The sequence below is a fragment of the Neofelis nebulosa genome, chromosome 11, assembly GCF_028018385.1.
Source record: "Neofelis nebulosa isolate mNeoNeb1 chromosome 11, mNeoNeb1.pri, whole genome shotgun sequence".
NCBI classification, from domain to species: Eukaryota; Metazoa; Chordata; class Mammalia; order Carnivora; family Felidae; genus Neofelis; species Neofelis nebulosa.
In genome coordinates, this window is record NC_080792.1 from 77864150 (window position 1) to 77885270 (window position 21121).

At 42.2% G+C, this 21121-nt stretch overlaps 1 protein-coding gene across 2 annotated transcripts in view; it reads left to right on the forward strand.

Moving 5' to 3' along the window:
* CORO1C (coronin 1C) overlaps positions 1–21121 on the forward strand; it is a 75535-nt gene that overhangs the window by 14511 nt on the left and 39903 nt on the right. Inside the window, exon 2 of one of the 2 annotated variants that reach the window (XM_058691057.1) lies at positions 13067–13266. The exons of the other annotated variant lie outside the window; for it this stretch is intronic. Within the exon in view, the coding sequence (XP_058547040.1) occupies positions 13072–13266 (195 nt within the window). The 5' untranslated portion in view covers positions 13067–13071. The remainder of the gene's footprint in view (positions 1–13066; positions 13267–21121) is intronic. 2 annotated transcript variants of the gene reach the window in all.

The window sequence follows — 21121 nt, forward strand, 5'->3', positions numbered from 1 at the left end:
AGTGTTCTCTGGGCAGGTAGAGCCTCTGTGATGGAGATTTCTTTTAAAAAAAATTTTTTTTTCAACGTTTTTAATTTATTTTTGGGACAGAGAGAGACAGAGCATGAACGGGGGAGGGGCAGAGAGAGAGGGAGACACAGAATCGGAAACAGGCTCCAGGCTCCGAGCCATCGGCCCAGAGCCTGACGCGGGGCTCGAACTCACGGACCGCGAGATCGTGACCTGGCTGAAGTCGGACGCTTAACCGACTGCGCCACCCAGGCGCCCTGTGATGGAGATTTCTTACACAATTCTTTTTCAAAGCTCCGGGGATGGGTAGAGGTGGTTGTGTTTCTGAAGATTTGGCGATAAGCAGCAAATTGGAAGAATGTGAGGGATAGGAAACATGTCATGCTTGCATATTATTGTAGGAAAAATCTGCTCTTATTCTGATAGTGCAATAAAAAAATATATTTCTGTCATTGAAGAGTGAGAGATGACCTCTAAAACCTCACAATCTCATGTTTTAGTAACTGTAAAATTTCTGTCACGTATGTCATTATTGTTACATTTTAAGCGAGTTATAGGCCCTGTTAGGGCATCTTTTAGTTGATAAAGGGTCTCTTTAATACAAATGTGAGAGAATTTGAAGATTTTCTTATTTTTTGCATTTAGGATCTTTATATGTTGCTATTTTGCTGTTCATATGCTGATTTCTTTCTTTTTTTATTTTTATTTTTTAATGTTTATTTACTTTTGAGAGAGAAACAGAGTGTGAGTAGGGGAGGAGCAGAGAAAGAGGGAGACACAGAATCCGAAGCAGGCTCCAGGCTCCGAGCTGTCAGCACAGAACCCCACGCGGGGCTTGAACTCATGAGCTGTGAGATCATGGCCTGAGCCGAAGTCGGACGCCCAACCGACTGAGCCACCCAGGAGCCCCCATATGCTGATTTCATTGCTTTTATTAAATTTTGGCTTTAGGAGGTGTAGTTGACATAAAATCATAAGATATTTGAAATGTGTATTGTGGTGATTTGATTTATGTTCTGTAGCTCATTTCATATCTTGTCCGACTTCATTTTTAGCAGTCATTTTCATAGTTTCCCGTTCTAGTCCATCCAAATCATCAGTGAGCCTTTAAGTCACCATCCGTTGTCCTCAGCTTTTCTCTGTAACAAGTTCTTAAATTGGTACAAAATTGCAAAATGTAAAAGTAAGAATTGTTTTCTTAGAAAGCTTTAAAAAATATAAACCGATTCATTATTCCTCACCTTTCAAAAATTGTCCTTGATATATAGATTTCTGGCTTTTTATGCATGTCCTTTCGTGCTGTTCTCTTGGACAATTGAGTACATAGTCCTCTGGCATTAAGCCTAAGGGTTTTCAGTCAGAAGTAAAGATTTGCCTCCTTTGGCATTCTTAATGCTCTCTTTGGTTTCTCTGTATTTGGATGTTTACAGCCAGTTTCTATATTTTATAAAATGTGAGCAAAATGTAATTTCATATTTAAAAATTGCACAAACGGGCCTAGTGGAACCCTGAACTGCGAGGCAACACCCCAGTGAGAGCGCTGAGTGGCATTACAGGCTGACGTGGGAAAGCCAAATTGTATGTATGAGGGGGAGTTTATCATTGAAAAAGTATGAAAGTTCAGGGGACGGAAAGTTGAACTGCCCTGTACTTTGTGGTGCAAGGTCATTGTGTCTCTCCAGAAGTCTTTTATCTTTGGACAAGTCACATAATGTTTCCGCACGGAAAATGAAGGGCCTGGAAGCGATGAGCTTTGGAACCTTTTCCACTCCGGGCTTCTGTGAGGACTGAGCCTGGATGCTTCTTGGTGGATCTTACTTGTGGGGTGTTTTTTATTTGTTTGTTTGTTTGTTTTGGTTGTTGTTGTTGTTCCTGGAAACATTTAAAAACTAAAATGATAATGGGTTATTGAATCAAAACAGAGTGCCTTTATAATTGATGCCTGATTACTTGGCATTTTGCCTATGACCTGGATGGATAACGATGATAGGATAGAACTATTTGGGAGGCTGTAATGAGGATGAATTTTCCTGCTTTGTTCTTGCTGTTCTCCATGTCATGACAGATTGAACCAACATCAAGGCTGTTCCATGCTTGCAGTCAGTTGTCATAAATGGTCAGCAGTTTTTCTAGAAAAAAACCATTCTTTTCCAGCACCTCATTGTCATTAGTGGAGTCCAGATCTCTTTTAGCCATAGCTGCTGTGTGTGAGGTCTGTTGTGCTTTGTAAGAAATGTTGCATGTGGTCTTAGAATTTCTTCCTTGTTAAAACAGCTTCTGTTAAAGGACGCAAATTACATATATTTTTTTCTTGGAGCGTGTCACATATGAATCTGTTAATTAAGGGACTGGATGCAATGAAAATTATTTGTTGGATGAATTCGAATGTCACTGGTAGATTTTGTTTAAGAAAATTCAAAAGAGCTGAGCCATCTCCTATCCAGAATTGATGAATGTTGAATTTTTATATTTAATCAGAGCACCTCCCATGTTTGCTTTGGGTGTCTGCTCTCTTTAAATGTGTATTTTACGTAGGCTTACATATTCCATTTCCAGCTTCTTAAAAGCAATTTTAACTGTTGGTATTGCCATTTAAATAGCTGGTTTTCAGACATTTGTTTCCTCATCCGCTGTCTCACTTGGCATTTTCTATTAAATAATGCATCCTATTTCTCCCACATTAAAAAGTGCCTGCCATAAAAGCAACAACTTAGAGGGAACATGTTCTTTCCCTGTTGGGACATTCTGGAGTCTTCCTGTGGTTGCTGCTGGCTAGGGAACATTTTGTGAGCCCTTGAGTAATTGATGCTCTGGAACAGTCTCAGCAAATGTGCTGGGCAGGATTTTGCTACTAGTAGGGGTTTTCCTGTATGTGTTCCTAGCAGGATGTGTTTCCTTTTATATGAACCGTAGAAATACATCTGCTGGAATCTTTAAACAGATAACTTCTCAATAAACAGGAAAATGTCAAAATTGTGGTCATTTTTTTATGAGATTGATGGAAGTAGACAGAGAATAGAGAAAACGTAGTAACATTTACTCAGGTGTTTTGAGTGTATTTTATTTGGTACCATTACAGTATAAACACCCTGTCTTGTCTACATTTTTTCCTCCTCACATCCAACACATTTCTCGTATGACCTATGAAATAAATTTTCTGTGTATAACCTGGCAGCACCATAAGACTTCTTACACTCTCCCCGAGGTTGGGGATTATCAACTGACCGTAAGATGGAAGTTTTATTCTGAGAGTGATTTTTAGCAAACTTTCCTCTGACAACTTATCTGGGGTGCCTGGCTGGCTCATTTGGTAGAGCATGTGACTCTTGATCTTGGAATTGTGAGTTCACACCCCACATTGGGTATAGAGATTACGTAAAAATAAAATCTTTAAAAAATAAAATAAGTCCTTAACCCATAGAGATAGACCTTATTTTTAACAGCTTGTTCTTGGTTAGGATGATCACCCAACATGTGAAGAAAATTTTAATTGTTTTTTTGTTTCCGTAGATGAACTGTTAGGTATTGTGAGTGTCAGTAGTCAGCTTTTAGATTTTTATTTGAAGCAAAAACAGAAGTATATTATCTACTGTTTAGAAATCTTTGTGGAAATACAAATTTGTGCAGCCATTATGGAAAGAAAATGGAATGTAAATCCGTGCATCCATTACGGAGGTTCCTCAAAAAATTAAAAGAAGAATTACCTTATGGCCTGGCAATTCCACTCCTGGGTATTTATCCAAAGGAAATGAAATCTTTATCTTGAAAAGGTATATATGCACTCCCACGTTCATTGTAGCATTATTTACAATAGCCAAGATTTGGAAACAATCTAAGTGTGCAATCAACAGGTGAATCGATAAAGGAAATGTGGTACGTGTGTATGTATTGCATATGTATAGATATAAATGTATATGTATGTATATAGAATATATATGTTAGAATATTATTCAGCCATAAAAAAGAAGGAAATTATACCATCTGTGGCAACATGGATGGATCTAGAGGGCATTATGCTAAGTGAAATAAGTCAGGCAAAGACAAGCACTGCATGATATCACTTAACGTTTTTTTAAAAAGCCAAAGCAGAACTCATAGAAACAGAACAGTGATTGCCAGAAGTGGGGGGAGTGAGGTGGATGAAATGTGTGAAGGCGATCAAAAGGTACAGACTTTGAATGTTCAGATACATAAGTCTTGGGGCTGTAATTTACAGCATGGCGACCACAGAAAAGGTAAAGAACTTAAAAAAAATAAATTTATTATGATAGTCTCTGGACAGTCAAGACCTAACTCTTAATCCTTTTTTCTGGCGTTCAGTATTACCTGGGGATTTGGGCAGAGGAGATGACTGCCCATGTTTCTAATGTAGAGTTTCAGCTAAACCCCAGAGAGGACATTTCATAGTTGAGCCTATGCTCTCAACCTGTTCTCACATTATCTTTCAAGGACCTCAGTTTTTTTAATAATGAAAACCATTTTAGGATAGTCCCAGTCTTATTAGAAATATGGGTAGAATGATAAACTTTCATATTATAAAGCCTTAGATAAGGTTTGTAATTTTACACTTGGTGGAAATTAAAAACCTCGTTGCTTTTTCTCACATCTAAAGTCAATTTATTTTGAAATTTGTGAACAATTCTTTGATTTGCTTAATAAATGACTTATTGCTACATCTTCTCCACTGCTGTGACAGTCCTACAATTGCAAAGAAAGAGCCCTACGCATTTTTAAGAATTTGTACTCGAGAGACCTAATGAACAGGTGACTTCTCCAGAGGTCAACTCTGACAAGACATTTAAAATTATACCTAGTATTTCTTTGGACTTTGTGTCTGTTGTATTAGTTCAGGATTTTTCATTTACTCTTTTTACTATAATTGAGCATTAGATTTCTTTATAAAGTATCTTAGTATTGGGGGGACACTTCAGTTCTGTAATTTGGGACAAGATTATTTAATAAAAGAACTAAGATTGGATGATACATTTCAATTTGGAAATTTATGGCTGAGCACGTAAAAAAAAAAAAAAACAAGAACAGTCAAACACTAATGCCATTTCATAATGCAAGCAGCTTCTCTCGAGAGGAGGGTTTTTCTGTTTGAGATAGATCATATTTTTTCCTTTAAGGGGAAAATTGAAGTGTGGTAAATACCATGCTGAGGTAGGAGAACATAAATTTTGTGAAGGGTCCTTGATAACTGATGCTAGTTCTCTTATGTGAAAATTATACTCTTGGCCCATAATCAGTAGGGAATTGATTTGGATCTTTTGTCTTCAGGTAGAGAAACCTATTAAGGAGCTCTTAAATAATAATTGCTGACATTCATTGGATAGTGCTTACTATGCTTCAGATTCTGTACTAGGTACTTTGCAGACATTTCAAAAAACCGGTTTGTTGAAATATACTGTTGACCCTTGAACAACATGGAGGTTAGGGAAACTGACCCCCTGTGCAGTCAAAACTCACAGTAACTTTCGGGGCATCCAGGTGGCTCAGTCTGTTAAGCGTCCGACTCTTGATTTCAGCTCAGGTCATGATCTCGCAGTTCGTGAGATCGAGCCCCGCATTGGGCTCTGTGAGCCTGCTTGGGATTCTCTTTCCCTTTCCCTCTACCCTTCCCCCACTCATATCTTCTCTCCCCCCCCCCCCCCAATAAATAAACTTAAAAATCTGTACATGACTTTTGACTCCCCCAAAACTTTACTACTAACAGCCTACTGTTGACTGAGAGCTGTACCGATAACATATACAGTGGATTAGCACATATTTTGTATTACATGTATTATATACTGTATGCTTATAATAGAGTAAGCTAGAGAAAAGAAAGTGTTAAGAAAAATTTAAGGAAGAGAAAATACATTTACGGTCCTGTACAGTGTTTATTGAAAAACATCTGCAAGTGGACCTGTGCAGTTTGAACCCATGTTGTTCAGGGGTCACCTGTAATTCACATACCGTACAGTTCACCCATTTAGAGCATACAGCTCAATGGTTTTTAGTAAACATATTTACAAATATGTGCAACTATCACCACAGTCAATTTCAGAACATTTTCATCGCCTCAGAATGAAACCCTATACTTGTTAACTGTAACCTTTTATTCTCCTGTTGTCAGCCCCCCCCCCCCCCCATTCCCCAGCAACCACTGATTTACTTTCTATAGCTGTAAATTTGCCTATTCTGGACTTTCATGTGAATGGAATCATAATATGTAGACTTTTATGATTGGCCTTTTTTACTCAGCATAATATTTTCAAGGTTCATCCAAGTTGCAGCATGTATTACTACTTCATTCCTTTTTATTGCCAAATAATATTTCATTGTATGAGTATATCACATTTTGTTTTCCCATTCGTCTGATGGATATGCAACCAGTGGGTGGTTTCCACCCTTTGGCTGTTGTGAAATAAGCTGCTAAGAACATTCATGTACAAATATTTGTTTGAATACTTCTTTTTAATTCTTTGGGGTGTATTTCTAGGAGTGGATTTCTGGGTCATATGGTCACTGTTTAATCATTTCAAGAACTGCCAGACTGCTTTCCAGAACAACAGCGCCATCTTGTATTCCTGCTAGCAGTGTATGCGTGTTCTGACTTCTCTGCATCCTTGTCAACATCAACACTTCATCCTTGTCAAGTTATTCTCTGACGTTTTGATTCTAGCCATCTTAGTGGGCATGAAGTGGTATTTCTTTGTGGTTTTGATTTACGTTTCCCCAGTGACTAATGATGTCCAGCGTCTTTTCATGTGCTTACTGGACATTTGTGTACCTTCTTTGGAAAAATATCTATTCAAGTTATTTGCCCCCTTTTAAATTGGATTATGTGTCTTACTGAACTGTAGGAATTCTTTATATATTCTAGATACAGAGGCCTTATCAGATACATGATTTGCAAAAATCTCCCATTCTGATGGGTTGTCTCTTTCCTTTCTTGATGGTATCTTTTGAAGCCAAAGGTTTTTAATTTTGATAAGATCCAGTTTATCTACTTTTTATTTTGTTGCTTGTACTTTTGGTGGTGCCATGTCTAAGAATCCCTTGTCAGATCCAAGGTCATGAAGATTTACTTCTATGTTTCTTTCTAAGAGTTTCATAGTTTTAATTCTCTTATGGGTTATATCTTTACCCATTTTGAGTTAGTTATTTTATATAGTGTGGGTTAGGGTCAGGCTTCTTTTGTATGTGGCTATCCAGTGGTCCCAGCACCTTTTGTTAAAAAGGCAATTTTTCCCCCATTGAATGGTTTTGGCACTCTCGTTGAAAATCATTTGACCAAAGATGTATGAATTTATTTCTAGACTTTGAATTTTGTTCCATTGATCTGTATGTTCATCCTTGTCTTGATTTTCATTGCTTTGTAGTAAGTTTTGCAATAAAAAAATACCGATCTTCCGAATTTCGTTCTTTTTCTTCAAGGTGGTTTTGGTTTTGGGGGGTTTCCTTTGCAGTTCCATATAAATTTTGGAATCTGTTTATTAATTTCTATGAAGTCAGCTAAGATTCTGAAAGGGATTGCTGTAAACTTGTAGATCAGTTTGGGGAGTATTGCTGTCTTTTTTTTTTTTTTTTAAGGATGCTCCATACCCACTGTGGGGCTTGAAATAACAACCCTGAGATCCAGTGTCACATGCTTTACCAGTTGAGCCAGCCAGGTGCCCCGGAATATTGCTATCTTAATGTTAAGCCTTCTGATCCATCAACACTGGATATCTTTCCATTTAATTGTGGTCTTCTTTAATTTCTTTCAGCAGTGTCTTCTTGTAGTTTTCAGTGTACATGTCTTTCTTTCACCTTCTTGGTTGGGTTTATTCCCAAGTTTTGTATTCTTTCTGATACTACCGTGAATGGAATTGTGTTCTTAATTTCATTTTCAGATGGTTTATCAAGAGTTATATAGGGGCGCCTGGGTGGCTCAGTCGGTTAAGCGGCCAACTTCGGCTCAAGTCATGATCTCGCCGTCCGTGAGTTCGAGCCCCGCGTCGGGCTCAGTGCTGACAGCTCAGAGCCTGGAGCCTGTTTCGGATTCTGTGTCTCCCTCTCTCTCTGATCCTCCCCCGTTCATGCTCTGTCTCTCTCTGTCTCAAAAATAAATAAACGTTAAAAAAAAAAATTTAAAAAAAAGAGTTGTATAGAAATATAATTGATTTTTGTGTATTGATCTCTTATCCTGCAACCTTGCTGAACTTATTAATTCTCATAGTTTTTTAGTGGATTTCTTAAGGTTGTAAGATCATGTCATCTATGTTCAGAGATAGTTTGACTTCTTCCTTTTCAGTTTGAATGCCTTTTCTTTCTTTTTCTTGTCTAATTGCCCTGGCTAGAACCTGTAGCACATTGCTGAATAAAAATGGCAAGAGCAGACATCCTTATCTGCTTCTCGATCTTGGAGATCAAGAGAGAAAGCCTCTTTCATCATTGAGTATTGTGCTAGCTGTGGGGTTTCTGTTTTGTTTTAATCGGTTTGAGGAAGTTTCCTTGTATTCCTAGTTTCTTGAGTGTTTTTATCATGAAAGTGTTGGATTTTGTCAAGTACTTGATCTGCGTGAGATGATTGTACAAGTTTTGTTTTTATTCGATTGATATATGTTACCCTAATTGATTTTCAGATGTTGACCTGACTTTGCACTCCTGGGACAAGTCCCACTTGGTCATGGTGTATAATCCTTTTTATAGGTTGCTAGATTTGGTCTGCTAGTATTTTGGTGAGGATTTTTGTGTCTCTATTCGTAAGACATATTGGTGTCGTTTTCTTGTGATGTCTCTGATTTTGGTATTAGAGTAATACCGGCCTCTTAAAATTAGTTTGGAAGTGTTTCCTCCTCTTCTGTTATTTGGAAGAATTTGTGAAGAATTGGTGTTAATTCTTTAGATGTTTGATAGGCTTTGGCGGTGAAACCATCTATCTGGACCTGGGTTTGTCAGATGTTGTTTTTAACTCTTACAAGTACCAATTCCTTCGTTGTATAGAAGAGGAAGCTGAAGCTCAGAAAGGCAAATTAAGTAATTTGCTAGTAAGTGGGAAAACTGGGATCTTAATCCAAATTACTTTATGTCAAGTTCTAGGATGATAACAATAGCTGACATTTATTGCGTAGTTAGGTGTCTCTAACCTAACCGTACGAGGTGCTTTAACGTGTTAATCTGCTACAATCCCAACACCAAGTGCTCATTTAGTAGTAACTTCAGTTTTATGTATCTCATACCCATTTTCACATAGAGAATCTGACACCTAAGGAGATTCAGTGACTTGCCCTACTGAACCTGGGCCAGAAAGTAAATGGTACAGCTGTGCTTCTCACTCACAAGGCTGTCTGACTCTGGGGCCTGCCGTCGTAATTGCTTTCCTCTGTTGTGTGCAGCAAAAGCAGCTGTGCCACATGTGGACAGCTGAGCCCAGATCAGGTCCGACCTTGGGTGTGAATGGGTGCGCACTACCCTCCAAGTTCCACTTGAACACGCGGGGCTCAGTCAGCACTGTGCCGTGAAGCGCGGTCTTTTCTCACTGCTCTGCTATGTAGCCAGCGCTCTGCTCCGTTCTGACTTCACGCAGTTAGGCTGAAAATAAGTTGTCACTACGTGTAATACAGAAATGACTTTTAAGGGTATTTTAGTATGTCAGTCACCCAGCAGAGTCGCATAATATTTTTCAACGAGGACATCCAGAGCACTTTACGTGCTTATATAATATTCATATTGTTAGTGAGATTAGATGGTATCTAGCCTATTTGAGTAAAGACGAAAAACGGGTCTCTCTTTTTTAAGTTAAAGGCCTTGAGGAAGGCCTCAAATGTCCATTCACATTTCAAAGGAGGCACAGAAAGCTGACCTGATGCCTTGTGTGGGTGGTGGGGCTGGTTGAGTGGTGGAACTCACGGAGGGAGGTTAGATTTGGTCTCCTGCAGAGCAGAGTGGGTGGCGTCTGGGCCTGGGAGTCCCCGGAACAAGGGCTGGAGGCTCCACTCCGCAGAACCAGGTTGTCGGTTGTGCCGCTCACACCTGTGCTCTCACCGGTGCTGGGCGTCGTCGTGTCCAGGGCCCGCAGCCTGGCTTCTGCCGAGGCTGGTGTGGGGCTGTCCCCTGGAAGTGCAGCGCTGGAGGAGGGTGTCTAGCTGCTCTTAATTTTAGACTTTCAGGCAACTTTTTCCGCAGCCGTATCCCACATCCCTATCTTTAGAGGCGTACAAGTTTTCTTCTGAGTGCTCTGCGTTTTCACAGTGGGCCTTGGCGGGCATCGTTTTGGTGAGATTCTCTCCCTGAGGCACTCAGCTGAGTAGAGAACATTCATGCTTAAGTCCATTACACATACATGATAGCTTTCTGTCTTCCTAGATTTCATTGTCACATTTTTTTTTTTTAAGATTTTTTTTTTTTTTTTTAGGGGCTCCTGGGTGGCTCAGTGGGTTAAGTGTCTGACTGCTGATTTCAGCTCAGGTCATGGTCTCATGGTTCATGGGACTGAGCCCTGTGTCAGGCTCTGTGCTGACATCGTAGAGCCTGCTTGGGATTCTCTCTCTCCCTCTCTCTCTCTCTGCTCCTCCCCCCATACACATGCTCTCTCTCTCAAAATAAATAAATGAACTTTAAAAAAAATAATTTTTAACGTTTATTTATTTTTCTGGCAGAAAGAGAGCACAGGCGGGGAAGGGGCAGAGAGAGAAGGAGACAGAACATGAAGCAGGCTCCAGGCTCCGAACTGTCAGCACAGAGCCTGACGTGGGGCTCGAACTCACAGATCACGAGATCATGACCTGAGCCGAAGTCGGCCGCTTAACCGACTGAGCCACCCAGGCGCCCTAAGATTTATTTTTTTTAAGTAATCTCTATACCCACCACGGGGCTCGAATTTTCACAACCCTGAGATCAAGAGTCGCACGCTCCACCGACTGAGCCAGCCAGGTGCCTCCACGTTTGCTTTTTTGTAGGGTTTCCAGTGTCCTTTTTCTTGCCTTTGGTGTTTACACCTACTTTTATTCCTTTACAGCATTTTATTAGGATTTCAGGAAGGAGTGGAGATAAATGCGATTTGTATTTCTTTTGTAAATTACCTCTTCATGTCCTTTGTAAATTTTCTGTTGGGGTTTTCATGTTCTGAATTTGTAAAAACTTTATATGTATATGAACGATACCTCTTTGACATATGGTAACGGTACAGTCCTTTCTTTTCTGTAAACTTACTTTCGAAACACTTGCTGGAAGATCGTGGGGAAGATTCCAGCTTTTGCTAACTTATACAGATGGTTGTATAGGGAAGTGGATCCTGAGACCAGCTGGCTGTACCTTGACTTTTGTATGGATGTGATTTTCTTGTGGTTTTCACCACCTCATAGAAGCTGTCTTATCTATTCACGCTTGAGAACTACTCATACTGTTTCACAAATGACAGACTCTGGCCAAGTGGAAGCGAATAAGTTGCCATCTCCTCTACCAAATACTCTAAATATATGGTCCTGGTCGTCAGCTGGAAAGGTCTGGGAACAGCTGGGCTGAGGAACACGGGTGCTCAGCTGCCTGCCAAGCGTTTGTTGCCTCAGCCCAGCCACATGCCCTAGGCTTGGAAAGAGTCCACTTTTGCACATGCCTTGGAAGGGTAGAAGGAGTCTCTGGCAAATATAAATGATCTCCCTCTGCATTTAGCAGTGGGCCCAGAGCCATGAGGAAAGGAGTCGTCAGAGGGAAGGAATTAACAACAGCCCACCATGTGTCCCATTTGGCACGAGTGGACAGGTGTTAACCTTCCTCTGTGCATAGCAGTCAGGAGTACTGGTTTTCAGCTGACTTGTCAGGTTTGACCATGTTCCATTTCCTCTTATGTTTTCTCCAGGCTCCTTCTATCCTAGCCAATAGGAACAGAATGTCTTGCATTAGCAAGACAGGAAAATTATATTGGGTGCAGTCTAGGAAACTTTGATCAGGTGAGGCCTGGTGATAAAGCAGCTTTCAGTGCACATGTCTCTGGGACACCTGATGGAATTTGGAGTCCATCAGTCACTTTGGAAGTGACCCTTGAGGAAGCCCAGAAACACCAGCTCAGTGTCACTTCCCCTTTCCCAGGTCCCCTGGTTACTTGGGAAATGGCTGTGGTGAAATGGCTATGGTGAAATGACGTGAAAACCCAACCTGGTTTCGTTTCCCCTCCCTGAATTATTCTTTCCCTCTGACTCCTACTGCCATGATCGTCCCAGATCTTTCTCAGGCCTGGTTCACTGCCACGGTTCAGCCAGCACCTTGCTTGTAGCTTCTTCTCGTCTACTATGCTACTGCCATCCTAAATGCACTTTCATTACGCTACTTTATACTTAAACCTTTGCTTCTCTTTTCTAAGACCTGGCTTTTGACCCGTCTGCTGTGTTAGTCACAGTCCTGTTGGCACTTGGCACCAGGAGTTCTGTTGTAAGTTGCTCTGATTATTATTCCTACATTGGAAGGCTCTTGAAGACCAGGACGGTTGCTTACGTCTCCTGAATTTGCCACCACACATAGCTGGTCTTGTGGAAACACTCGTAAGCAGGCACGGTTCTCAGCGGAGTGCTGATGTCTGGGGAAAATGCTCAAAATCTGAAAAATTACCTTGGCAGACTGAGGAAAAAGCCACAGCGTCCTAACTCTTGGGGGGTTTTCTTTAGCTTCAAATTCACCACGTAACTTCACTCTGGAGTTTCCTTTTCTATAAATGGGGAGGGTTGGAGTGAATTATCTTTCAATTCCCACCCAACCCTGAAAGGCTAATTTTCCTTCGTTCTTTGCCTTGATCTTTGTCCTGAAATTAAAACTGATGAGCTGTTTCTGGATCTTGAATTAGGAATTTTTCATTTCTTTGTAGTTCTTTCCCTGACGCATTTTGCAGTTTTCTCTGGGTATGTGCTGCTGAAGGAAATTCGGATTTGCCATTTGGCTACTTTTTAGGAGAGCAGACAAAATGCCGTATCATTCTGATTTCTTTCTTTCTTTCGTTCGTTCGTTTTGTTTTTTTTTTCCCTTGGAGTTTCTCATTTGTAAAAATAAAGCTTTCAGGTAGGTGCATGATTTTAACATAATTTTTGCTCTTCTACAGACACAATGAGGCGAGTGGTACGGCAGAGCAAGTTTCGGCATGTATTTGGACAAGCGGTGAAAAATGACCAGTGTTACGATGACATCCGGGTTTCTCGAGTGACCTGGGATAGTTCCTTTTGCGCTGTCAATCCCCGATTTGTTGCCATAATCATAGAAGCGAGTGGGGGCGGGGCGTTCCTTGTGCTCCCTCTGCACAAGGTAAGTAATCTGACTTTCCATTCTCTGAGACACCCTCTGGTAATCTCGATTTATTCTGTCATAGATTGACTTTGGGGATTGATAGTTCACTAAGACTTGTGTGCTTGCGGAGACCATTAGGCTCCGATGTAATTGACACTCAGTTCCACACACTTTACTGATCTCATCAGTTTTTTCTAACAGAATCATTAAACAGAATGGTGAACTCTGTTCTGGGTGTGGCTGCTGTGGATAAGAGATTATAATGATGCTGTGAGCATGGGCAGGCACAGGCATCTTATGATTTTGTTAATAATCCTCTTCTCACAGGAGTTTTTCTCAAAAATGCAGTTTTTAAGAGGAGCAGAAATTTGTAAGTTAATCTTCCTCCTCCTCCTCCTCCTCCTCCTCCTCCTCCTCCTCCTCCTCCTCCTCCTCCGGTGTAGTGAGTGATCGGTTTTGAGACTTTTTGGTCTTTTGAATGATAAGTGGAATGAGAGCTTAAGAAAATGTCCCCAAACAGTGCAGGTTTCAAGTCTGGACAAGACTGAGTTTTAGCATAGAATCTAAGCAGTGCAAATAAGCGGTAGAAATAAAGGGTCTTTACTGAAAGCTGTTCCGTGTGACCTTCAACCTTACCCCACTTCCCGGTCTCCTGGCTTTTTCCTTCCAGAGAGCCTTCTCCAATAGGGGGAGAAGGTAGGAGATTTGGGAATTTCTGACTGTTCTTGAATATTACAGATGAAACTCGGTACTACTTTAACGGGAAATCACAGCATTGCAGATAAGGAGGGAGGGGGTGCTGAGAGAGAGAGAGAGCTTGCAAAGCATCATTTTGTAGTTGGCTTCTAGGAGGAAAATAAGTTTGGTGAGTCCTGAGCTCTAGTGATAAGGGCTCAGTACTGGTGAGGACGCAGGTGTTGGGTCACGTTACAGCTGTTTCCACTCTGCTGAGAACATTGGGTCCCCCTGACTCTCGGCCATGCATATTAGGGGTACATCTCATAATGGACCGTGTGATTCTGAAAGTGGTTACAGTAAAGTGAATTGCCGTCAAAGTACCATTTCCCATTACATTTTGGTGTTTTTTCATTGGGAAAACTCTCACTGGGAAAACTTCCAATTCTCCTGTACTTTATTTCCTCTCAGATGCTCATGACTGACTCATTTTAACACCTGATTTTTACTTCAGTGGCCCGATTGATGCGATAGTCCACAGTGGGACCATCTCACTACAGAAATAGGAGAGGGATGCGTTTTGGAAACAAATTTGTTAAGTGTTTTCCAAATGTACCTTCCTTATTGGCAGAGCTGGTGATTATATTTTAAAGGAGAATCTTTTCATTAAGTTGAAATTTAATTTTCTACTTGAATACTTTTCTTTCTGTGGAGAAAATGGCTGTTTTGTGGCAAATGATACATTACAGTATTATAACTGCTTACCCGATTCTAGAGTGGGGGTTTGAATTTACGGTCAGTCGCGTGTGGTGGGTTTGACAGTGGCCAGATGAGAGGACACCTCAGCTTGTCAGCCGAGATCCAGCAGTACCAGACCACCGCCATCTGTTTGGGAGTTTGCGTTTTTATTCCCCCTTTTGTAGACTGAGGGATACGTTTGGGTTGGTTTTTTTCCTTCAAAGAAATGGAAGAAGCTAATTGAGAAGCCCGAAATAACTTTTGAATGGCTAATCTTTGTCTGAGTTGAGACAGTTCTCTTCAAGTTCACCCACAAAAGGCTCTGTGAATCCATCTTGTACACACCATGGGAAACTTTGAGCTTCATTAATACCACTTAAGGGAGACCTGCCTGTGGTTCCTAAGCTAACTAGATCTTAGGATTTGGTTCTCACTTGCATTGGTATTTTGTTCCTTTCCCAGTTTTATAGGAATTAAGATAGAATAAGTTACCGTGTTTGGAAGAAGTGTTAGTTTTTGGAGGAGCCTCAAGGGTCTTTTTCCCAGACAAATATACAGTCTGGGTGGCTCTGCTCCTCAAAGATTAATTTGTTTTGGAGGAGGTGACAGCCTGGCCATTGGAAATGAGGTCAGTACTTGGGAGTTACTGACTTTTGTAATCGATGGGTTCACATGTACCATGTGGGATTTTTATGTCCTAAAGTGTCTGTATTTAGCCCTTAGAGTCGCTGTGGCATAGAGGGAGAGCGCGGGTCTGGGAATTGGGGAGCCGGGTGGTTCGGTCCCGGCTCTACCGCAGACTTATACTGGGACACGGATATGTCACTGTCCTTCCTGCAGTTTCAGTGTCTTGACAACTTTGAGATAGTTTTATAACGAGGTGCTGCTTTTGTTTAAAGCAAACAAAAACCAAATTCTCACATATAATACGAAATGATACCCGAAATCAAGATTGCAGGCAACGATGCTCTGGGTGTGTGCTGGGCTCCAGTGCGTGCTGATAGTCTGGAATCACTCTAAACGTGAACTGTAGGAGACGGGCATGGTTTTTAATGACCATCTCAGAGACTTCTAGTAATGTCCATCCCTCCCCTTCTTTCTGGCTATAGACAGGCAGGTTGGTTTTGGTGATGCTTTGGGGCTTTCTGTGCATGTTAATATTGAATATGCACGTATCGATCTTCAGATGTATTGTGACTCTTTCAGGAAGGCTCCTGTTAAAAAACACAGCCTTCCATGAATTTCTCTTCAAAGCCGGTTAGTGTCAGCAGTAAATAGGGCTTATTATTGCTACTTCGTGAGGCTTGTGGTTAGATTCTGGGAAAATCCTGATCTCTGTCTTGCGGGACTTAAAAAAATGGAAAGGGTAGCGGAGACAAATACAGTAAAACACATACATAAGCAAGAGGCAAACTTAGGAATGAATGTATATTTATTTTAAGCGTATGGTTTCTGAGGTTTTTGTTAAGAAGGTTGTATTAGGGAGAGTGGGATCGTAGGAGGTCACTGCTAGAGGACTACAGAAAGTACTCAGCCCTGAGGTGGAGTGATTTCGATTAGCACGCATGGTTCAGGATCTCTTTTGTAATGTTCCTCTCAAGCTGTGGCATGCCGTGCTGTCATGACTTGCAAGGTGTGGCTTAATACATTTTCTTAGGATTTGGTCTTTCAGAGGATGAATAATAGCAGTCTTGCAGAACAGAAGTTGGCTTTGTGGTTTTGGGTTTTGACCGTAGGGATGCCCCCCCCCCCCGCTCGGTTACACAAGCTGCCTTGTATCAAGAGCATACAGGTTTCAGCTCCCCGTGTGCTGTATCACGTGGGCATGAACAAGCCTCTGCTGTTGTGGGGCAGCCGCACTGGTGATGCGGGATGGGGCATTCCCATCCCTGTCGTGAGCTGTGGTGGCTCAAAACACCGGTGCTTGTGGGACGGTACGTGTGTGTGCGTGCACCTACACACTGAAACTTCAGATCACAGTGAATCTAAATCGACTTAAAACAAGGGTGGGGGGGAGCTGTTAGAGTAATATGCTCTTGATCTCTTAACGTTCACTTAAGTGGAGGATGCAAATTGGAGGGCTCCTATCTCCCCTAATTGCTTTCTCCCTTCCTCCCTGGACCCTTCCGACTTGGGGTTTTTGGGGTGGTGGCTAATTTCATCCTTCCGGTAATTGCCTCTGAGGAAGTTGAGCTCTGGGCCATGGTGGGCTGGGTGTGGGGCCAGGCCTCTGTTAACCTTTTGGGTCACTGTCTCCTCTCCTGGTTCTCTGGAATAGCTGTGCGGTACCTTCTTACGCACAGTGATGTTTCTCCCATTTGTTGTAGGAACTGTGTGTGGGGGATATTTGCGACATTGCTTTATTTATGTCTCTGAGCTATCTTTTCAACTCCTTTTGTAGTCTTTATCAACTAGGGTTGTGTGAAAGAATTCAGTCCAACAGAAAATAATTTCAGTAAATATTTTCTTGGTTCTCTCAAGGATGGGACATGCTATGCCTTCTAGATGCATACGAGAGAAATTAATTCGTCACATACACGTGTTGCCTTAGAGCATCAGGACTTAGTTTTCTCACAGAGCCTGGGTTGACAAGGGTTGCTTTAGAGTGTTTTTCTTTCATAACGATTGAGGAAGAAATCTTGATTCATTTCGGTCAGTATCCTAAGTACCTCTTCTCACTGTCTAGTATGCAACTCAAGTGTTCTCTCGGACTCAGAGGCAGGGGAAGGTCTCCTCTGGGTTCCCTTAGCTGCTTGTCTGTGCCACTAGTACCACAGCCTGCACCGTCACATTGGACTTGAATTATTTTCTTAGCCACCTCACAGATAAGGGGAGGATGCTTATAATTACAGCCTCTTGATCTCTTTGACAGTCACTTGGATGGAGGATGCAAACTGGATGGCTGTTCGTACAGTAGCCCTTGGTAGAGGTTCTCCAGAATCTGGCCTTAATCCATTGTGGCGGACCTACAGGATGTCCTCCAGTCATTCTGCCCTCGTATTCGTGGTGTCCCGTGGCCCCCCCCACCAACTCCACCCCCGCCCCCCCCCCCCCCCACACACACACAGTAAATAGGGCTGAACGTGTAACCACTGGGATATGGTAGAATTGATGGCATGTGACTTCTGAGACTAGGTCATGAAAACTTACCGGCTTCCACTTTGTCCCTTTGGGAAGCACCATGTTTCGAGGACACATAAACAGTTCTCTGGAGGGGTCATGGGACCTCCTGCCTGTAGTCCACACCAGCTGACCAACCATGTGAGTGAGTGGTCTTGGAAGTGGATCGTGCAGCCCTGACTGACATACTGACTCATGAGAACTCTGAACCAGAACCACTCACATAAGGTGCTTTGGGACTCCTAACCCTCAAAGTATGAGAGAATAAATGTTGACTGTTTTCAATAGCTAGGTTTCAGGGTAACTTACTAAGCAGTGGTTGATAACTAATACATGTATTCTTCAAATATAGCGGAGCACTTGACTCATAATGTTAGGTCACACAATGTGTGAATAAATGAGTTACTAGTAGCGACCTAAAAGGCCTTTTGGTAGTTTTAGGCACTCTTTCCACACATTTATGTAGATACGTAGATAGATTCAGGTATATAACATTCTTAAATAAATCTTAAATGAATAATTGAGGGATTCTGTACAGTGTCAAGAGAAGATTATATGGCAAGATTTGGTTATCCTGTGTTCCACGATACTATCATATAACCTAAAAAATGTGTTGGAACGTCATAGTCACTGTCCTCTGTGTAACTTCAAATTATGTTATTGGTTTTGGGGAAGAGTCAGGAATGTTAAAACATTGATGGTGGGACTGAAGGTGATTTTTATTTTTTACTTTATAATGACCTGTATTTTTTCAAAATATTTTACAATGAACTTATTACAGGTAAAGGTTATTTCTAAAAGTATTACCAGTAATATTATCAGAACATGTATGAAGAGTTCATTGTTCTTTAAGCTTGAGTGAAGTCTAAAGCAGTACCTTTTTTTTTGCTTTTTTAAAGGCTCTTTTTATTTATTTAAAAAAATGCTTATTTTATTTATTATTTTTTTTTACATATGAAATTTATTGTCAAATTGGTTTCCATACAACACCCAGTGCTCATCCCAACAGGTGCCCTTCTCAATACCCATCCCCCACCCTCCCCTCCCTCCCACCCCCATCAACCCTCAGTTTGTTTTCAGTTTTTAAGAGTCTCTTTAAAGCAGTACCTTAAAAAAAATCATATTTATTCGTCCACCTCCTCATACTCAGTCCTTAGACATTTAAGTACCTGCTCAACGCCAGGACCTTTGCTGGGCTCTTGCTCTTAAAAAGCTTTGGTAACGGTTGACCTTGATCTCTCCGGTGGGGAGCTTTGTGTGCACATAAAGTTGTCTGACACAGTGATGAGAGATGAGTTCCAGCTGAGGCTCCTAAATCAAGGAAGACATCACAGAGAAGGTTCTACTGGAATTCAGGTTTCTCCTGTGTGTAGGAGCCAGGGATGAAACAGAAGAGGAGCCCAGCCAATTCGCTAAACCGATGAGTTTGAAGAGGCGCTCTGTTCCCAGAAGGACAGAGAATGAGGTGGGAGCCACATTCTCCCTCAGATTCCTGGATCTTGGGGAGTGGAGGTGGGTGTTTGGTGAAACTGGTGAAATGGGATGTTCCATCAGAGGGATTAAGAGGAGGTGACAGGTAGCTTTTTGGCAGAAACACCGATTCTTTCATTCTCTTTGTCACTTCCAGTGTAAATAGTGCAAAATTGGTGTTTTCCTTAATCATCCTATGGACACGAACCAGAAAATAAGCAGCACCGTTCTCCATTTTAGGATTGTCATAACTGGATCAACACAGCATCGTTCCTGTTTCTTCTTCAGCAGACGGCAGTGACGTCATGTCATGTTCATAAAAATGAGACTCGGGTGTGACATCAGAATGTGCTTGGAGGGTCCCCTTCATACATGGTGTCTTAGTTTTTGCACTGGTTAGGGTGGCTTTCATCCCTGTGTTCTGCAGTTGCAGAAATCAAAACTCAGATTGAGTGATTGCCCAGAGCTATGGGGTCTTTCGTGGATTAGAACCTGGGTCTCTGAGTCTTTATTTGATTCGTACATGTGTATCGTGTATATTTTTGATGAACATTTTCCCCCACTGAGTGCGAAAGATTTTTTTGTTTTTGTTTTTGTTTTGATATAGAAACTGTGGTCTAATTGATACTTAATCCTTTGCATTCTTTCTCTGGGGTTAGAAGGCTTAATAACAAAACGCTTGCTCGTCAGGGCTTTGGTTCTGTCAGTTCAGAGAATTGTCTTAGGGTTTGGAAAATACTGGGTCTGTACCATGCCTCGAGGACACGGCCGCAGCGATGAGATCTCGCAGCACTTCACATTACTGAGGGTGTCCTTTAAGCGCCAGGCACCGTGCTGATAAGTGCCTTCTTTCACGGGCTAGTTCCAAAGGGACGCCAGTCTCCTGATGGTGCTTTTCTCCATGACCCCCAGTCACTGCCAGCACCTGCTGGATTTGCATGGGCTGCGTCTCCCCCTTACTGTACACGGCTGACAGGCAATTTCCATTCCCACAAATAACAGTGATCCGTTTTGGACAAGGGTAGCGACGCCAGTAGCCCTTTGTACAGATGTGGACGTTTGGCACATGGTAGCTTTGGTGTCACGGGCAGGGAATAATTTTATTCAGTGCTAGTATCCTGATGTGTCATGGGATGCCCATTCACGCCTCCTGAAATGGACGCTGTCTGATGCCTGAGCACCTTAAAACTGTCGATTGTATGGGCCTTGAAAGGCTGGGAGGCAGGGGTGGGGGGAGGAGGATGCAGGGGCAGGGCACCAGGTGCAGAACAATGACTTCCAAATTATGTCACGAGCCGCCAGCCACACGAGCACTGTACGGCCTCATTACCACATGAAGTGCCACAGAAGGGCCCTTTCATTTTCTCCCAGTGACTGTTTGCCACAGTCTTGCTATAGGGGCTCGTGGCGGGGGGGATACACTGCTCACCCCCAGTTAACAACGGAGCACAGAATCCTGGCAGAAGGAACCTCACAATGTACCCCGGGGCTATTTTTGATTACAGTGAGTGGCTGTGACTCAGAGTGTGCCCTGGCAGATGACGGCTTCCACCCTCCCCTCCCCATCCTCCTCCCCTGGAGATGAGCAGGCAGCCCGTCCTTTGTACGTTTCCTTGGCCGGCTTCTCCTGCCGCTGCAGTTCACTGATCTGTCCACAGCAGCCGGCCCGCAGGCCTGACAGGGCTCTGACAGTGGTTTTTACCATATATGGCCATCAGAGCTCTGGGGCTGTCAGCCGGCCAGGATAATTTCCTTCCTTTGCTTTGATTGGCTGCTTGGTGGCTCACAGAATGGTGGGATCTGGGAGTGTGTGGTGAAGGGAAGCCACTGAGTCAAGTGCAAAGAACATTTAACTCTTTGCTGGTTTTTT